General features: G+C 46.0%; 1 protein-coding gene across 1 annotated transcript; it reads left to right on the top strand.

The window, feature by feature from the left end:
• Positions 1-854: 854 nt before the first annotated feature.
• Positions 855-3,355, top strand: LOC103798901 (E3 ubiquitin-protein ligase TRIM68-like; the record flags this gene model as incomplete). The annotated part of the gene is made up of 4 exons (XM_009071185.1): positions 855-930; positions 1,372-1,539; positions 2,237-2,263; positions 2,814-3,355. Coding segments are annotated over 4 exons (813 nt in total), but the record flags the coding sequence as incomplete, so codon positions are not given.
• Between the last annotated feature and the right edge of the window lie 2,392 nt (positions 3,356-5,747).

The raw sequence follows: 5,747 nt of genomic DNA, 5'->3' as shown, positions 1-5,747 counted from the left end.
GGGTGGTCGTGAAGATGAAGTGTCTCCTCTTCCTCAGTGCCCTTTGGACACCCTTATTGTGCAGCCATTTACCCCTTTGTACAGTTTTGCATTCCTTGCTGACCTTGCCTCTATCTTGATCATTTTGTTTCTTCATTCCACACCTTATATGGTCCTACTGCCAAGGTTTGAGTCTAGTTAGTTCTACTGTCTTATAGATAAGTTGCATCGTTCCACCAACCAAGCCAAAGCAATACCATTAGTGAAACTTCTTGTCTGTACTATGCAATCCTTGCTATTTTGCTAATTAAGCTGAAATAGTGCCGTTATTAAAGCTATTCTTTATGCTTTCAGCTTTAACCATTCAATTCCTGCATTCAGTCTACTTGGTATCTAAAGGACTTGGGGAGTGAGGAGGCAATTGGGAATCTTTCACTCTTCCTACTCAGCAGCACAGAGGAGGTTGGGAATAGATGATATTTAAGGTCCTTTCAAACCCTTAGAGTTCTATGACTCTATAAGGAAACTATCTTAAATTTCTTGTCCCCTCCCTACCTAAAGGTGGAAGGCAAAAAGAAAACGATTTCTACATTCCTCATCCATCACAGGGTTTCATTCTTTGAGATGATGAAGGACAGAGGAAAGAACAAAGAAAAACACTGAGAAGCAACACCAAAAGAGACTATAAAAGAGTGGTTTTAAGTCTCCCCTTGGGTAAGATGGGTAATCTCCCCATTGAGGAGGCAATGTCAGTGTTCCAGGGACCCCAATTTCTTTTCACAGTAAGGAGAAGGAAGGCAAATACCACAAACGCCATAGAATCAACATGGATGAAGGACCACAAACAGCTCTCACAACGAATTCGAACTCTACAGGAAGCTTTCCAGAACATGCAGGAGTCCACAGAGTGCGACCACGAGTGCCAGAGAATAGGCCTGGAGAACAAACTAGGTGAGCAGGACCATTATCCAGAAGAGACTGGAATCCAGTCTGGAAAAGGACATCCATGAACTATCAGAGCAGAGGAAATGTGCAAAACACACTGGGTGAGCATGGCCGATCCCCAGCAGGCCTTCATCTCTCTGAAGGCAAAAGCTGCTCTACAAGCAAACCATCCTATGAGCTAGACCTTCACTCCCCTGCAAAGTGGATGCATTGGGCAGACTCTCCTTGGGAGCAGTTCTCATGTCCCATGCCTGTGGAAACCCTAGTTTCCAGGGTGGGATCTGGTGGTGGTGAAAGTCCCTCTGCACTCCCTCATCTTTGGAGGGAGTGAAAGAGCAGTGTTTTCTCAGTTCTTTCTATGAGGAAAGGCCCTGTCTCATTTAAGGGACAAGAGCTGCCCTAAGGGAAGCATTGTCCCAGTGACACCTGTCCTTTTTTTTTTTACAGGAGGGGCAGAGGAAGCATATACCAGAGGGGCCCTGGAATCCATGTGGAAGGAGGACCTGCAGCAGCTCTCCCAGCAAATTCAAGCTCTGCAGGAAGCTTTCCAGAGTGGGCAGGAGTCCACACAGCGTGACCTTGAGCTCCTCAGAGCAGAACTGGAGAACAAACTAGGTGAGCAGGGCTATTCCCCAGTAGGCCTTCATCTCTCTGAAGGGAAAAGCTGCTCTACAGGCCTATCATCCTGTGAGCTAATCCTCAACATTTCCTCTGTGTGGATTGAGAAACAGACTTTTGGTGGCCAGTAGCTCTTTTGTATCTCCTATTGAAACATCTCTATGCTGAGGTTTGAACTGCAGATGATCAAGGACTCTCCTTATTCCCCTGTATATAAGAAAATGTGTCCCCCTGAATTCTGTGAGTTGGACCCTTTAGGGAGGAGAGGAATAGAGGAATATGAAAGTCCTAGATGGAGACCATAAGAGCTCAGACCTTTCCAAGCCCTGCTCCCTTTCCCCTTGATACAGTGCCCAATCAGCCTGTCAAGTGTCTGCAGGGGTAACTGGTGCAGGAAAGTCACCTTTGGTTCTTGACATGCCTTTCTCTGTGAAAGACCATATCCTTTTTAATCTGCTCTGGCCATTCCTCTGGATTCTCTTACCCATATGAAGATTCAGGAGAGGCTGAACTCATGTCACAGCAGTTTTTAGTCCTTCTTGGACTTCACAGGGAACAAATTGGTGTCAGATACTCCGTGTCTGGATGGCCTCAGTGTTACCTAGGGCAGACAGTTGGTCAGCTAACTCTGTTTGGATCCTTTCAGTGAGCTTTGACAAGTATACTCATTGCCTGCTTTTTTCTTTTCTCTCAGGCATTTCAGAGCTACGGTCCTATAGAGGTAAGTATATGGGAGATGATGTAGGTGAGTACTCTGAGTCTGAGTTAAGCTCTGGAAAACACATCCAACCCCCTCAGAAAGCTGCTTGGAGAAGAGCATGATCAGAGGAAGGGTTGTTTGATGGCTTTTATAACTGTCATGTATACTGCCAAAGTCCCTGACCATGCTTGTCAGGAGCCATCTCAGCTGTGGGGAGCAAGGATAGTTGCTTGCACTGGCCACTGCAGCTCCCATCTCCCACTCCTGCTTTGGCCTCTTTGGCTTTTCAGAAAAAGTGTTTGGAGCTGATTTTGTTCCACTGGAGGAGCAGCTTCTTCTTTAAACCTGATCTGTACTAGAGGATCTCACTTCATGACATTTCACCTTGCTCAAGACATGACAGTTGAAAGGGAGAAGTCTGAGGTCCCCTGAGGCAAGAGGCTGTCAAGTGCACCTGAGCATGGAGGTGGGGGAAGAACAAATTAGAGATGGATGAGGGCAGAGAAGAGAAAGGCTCAGAGAAGCAGAGCTTGTGTTTTCTGCTCCTTATGGAATGTCTTGATCATTGCAGGGGATGTCACCCTGGATGCTGACACAGCTCATCCCAGATTGGAAATCTCTGCAGATGGGAAGAGAGTGAAAGATACTGGTTTCATCAGAGATTTACCCATCAAGGAGAAGAGATTTGATTCCCACACTTTTGTGTTGGCAAAGGAAGGATACACATCTGGGAAACACTACTGGGAAGTAGTTGCTGGCACAAGGAGAAGTTGGGCCTTGGGTATTGCCCTGGAATCTGTGACCCGCAAGGGGCCATTGACTCTGTCCCCTCAGAATGGCTTCTGGGTCATTGGGTGTGCAGATGGGAGAGACTGTTGGGCCTACACAGATCGTTGGACCCGTCTGAGTGGGAGTGGGAAGCTGCAATACATTGGGATCTTCCTGGACATCCCAGCCAAGCAGGTGACTTTTTACAATGTCCATAAGAAAGCAGCAGCTCTGTACACTTTTAGCCTTGCTGATGGCAGCATCCAGGAAGGGAAATTCATTCCCTTCTTCTCCACAGGCCATGCTGCTGCAGAGCCTGACACTGAGCCTCTGGTAATAGTCTAGTTTTATGATGTTGATTAGTTTTCATTTCAAAGATCTTTAATGTGCCATCAGTCATCAAATCACGTTGTAATCAATCAACTGCCACCAGTCTCCTGAAGAAAGGTAAAGAAGGAGATAGCATATCTCTCATAGTGGCCAGGTCTGAAAATTTTACGTTTTGTATCAGACTGAAATGTTTTTGTAGGAAATTTTCTGTGCTTAAGAAAAAGGAATGTTCTTTCATGGTTGTATGTCAGAGGACTTCCTGTGGAAGGTGTGTTTTTCTGAAAAATAAATGTCCTTTTCCTGTTAGTCTGTGATCTGCCATTTTCTTGAGGAAGGACAGTGCTACATAGGCTATGTGGGCACCTGGCAGCCTGTCAAGTTCAACTTAAGAATGGGGCTTATATTTTCCTTTTTCCAGTCATCAGGGACTTCACCTGACCGCCACAATTTCTCAAAATTTATAGATAGTGTCAACACACTTCTCTCGAGAGTGGGTCAGGCTGACAGGCGAGTGCTTCTGTGCCTGTCAAGGTTAAGTCTCCTACTACTATTGATGCCGAGAAAAGGCTGAAAAAAAATTACTCACAGACTTGTATCTCTGAGTAGCAGGTATTTGTTTGCTCAGCGCTGGGCACAAGGGGGATCTTTCCACCAAACCTGTGCAACCAGGAACAAAAACTTCACAGTTTATATACATTAAATGCTCACACATATTCATTAGTTCCAGGAATGGGTGGTTATTATTATAATGAGTTCTTGGAAATCATTATCACATGCTTCTCCTCCGTCTTCTCCCTCCTGGCATCAGTCTCATGGTCCTGGTGGTCGTTGGGTGGTCGTGAAGATGAAGTGTCTCCTCTTCCTCAGTGCCCTTTGGACACCCTTATTGTGCAGCCATTTACCCCTTTGTAGAGTTTTGCATTCCTTGCTGACCTTGCCTCTATCTTGAACATTTTGTTTCTTCATTCCACACCTTATATGGTCTTAGTTTTCCTCCTACTGCCAAGGTTTGAGTCCAGTTAGTTCTACTGTCTTATAGGTAAGATGCATCATTTAACCAACCAAGCCAAAGCAATACCATTAGTGAAGCTTCTTGTCTGTACTATGCAATCCTTGCTATTTTGCTAATTAAGCTGAAATAGTGCTATTAGTAAAGTTATTCTTTATGCTTTCAGCTTTAACTGTTCAATTCCTGCTTTCAGCCTGCTTCTCGGTATCACTATCATCCACCTCGTTTTCTCAGTTGGGCTAGTTTTAGTTTTCTTTTTCTGTGGGGCAGGACTCTCTGCTGTATGTCAATGTCTCTTTTGTCCTGGGAAGCCCAGAGCAGCAGGTGTAGTCTCTCCAGTGCTGAGAAGAAGGGAAAGATTACCTGTCTCATCTTGCTGCCTCACTCCTAATTATAGTATGTCAAGGGAGTGGAATAGGCTTTAGAGATCATCTAATCCCAACCCTCCATCCCTAAACAGAGATACCTCCCACCAGACCAGGTTGCTCAAGGATTTATCCAACCTGTCTTTGAACACTGACAGACTTGGGGCATCTTCAATGAGGGAATGAAGCCTAGAGAGACTTATCTGACAGTGCTGTGCTGTGAGCCCTGCAAGGTCGTTGCTCAGTAATGTGTTTGAACATAGTGATGCAGGGGACAGTGAGGTGGTGAGGAGGGACCTGGAGCACCAGAAATCAAATCCCACATTTCCCCATCCATCTGCATTACCTACCAAGCGCACCCAGGTCCTTGAGCAAAAGAAATGGATGGGTTTGCCTTTGCTTGGGGCAGGACTAATCCAAACCATCTTTCCTAGCTGTCCTGGTTTTAGCCAGGATGGGGTTAATTTTCTCAGTAGCTAGTGTAGTGCAGTGGTTTGAATTCAGAAGTGATAATACATTGTTGTTTTGGTTTTGCTGGGTTGTGTTTATCATAACCAAGGACATTTTCTTGCCTGTGTCTCATGCTCTGCCAGTGAGAAGATACACAGGAAATTGGGAGGGAGCATAGCTGGGACAGGTGAGCTGAACTGGCCAAAGGGATATTCCCCAGCATGGCACGTCATGCCCGGTGTTCCAGGCTGAAGGGGCCGATCCTGGGGGAGGTTCGGGGTGCTCTGGTCCGCGGGTGCTGAGCAATTGTATTGTACATCACTGATTTTGGTTTCTTTTCATTATCTATTGGCATTGTGGCTCATTCTGCTCTGTATTGTTATTAAACTGTCCTTATCTCAACCCACATATTTTACTCCAGTTGTTCTCCTCCCCATTCCTCCGGGTTGGGGGTGAAGAGCGGGGAGGAGGGAGTGTAAGCAGCTGCTGGTTCTTGGCTGCTGGCTGAGGTTAAACCACGACACATCCTCAGAGAGGCACTTTTCCAGGACACATCTACCAGGGCAGTGCCAGCAGAGAGGGC

The sequence above is a fragment of the Acanthisitta chloris genome, unplaced genomic scaffold (genome assembly GCF_000695815.1).
Source record: "Acanthisitta chloris isolate BGI_N310 unplaced genomic scaffold, ASM69581v1 scaffold1313, whole genome shotgun sequence".
Taxonomy (NCBI): domain Eukaryota; kingdom Metazoa; phylum Chordata; class Aves; order Passeriformes; family Acanthisittidae; genus Acanthisitta; species Acanthisitta chloris.
Note: the sequence above shows the minus strand (reverse complement) of the source record. Positions and strands in the feature narration are given on the sequence as shown.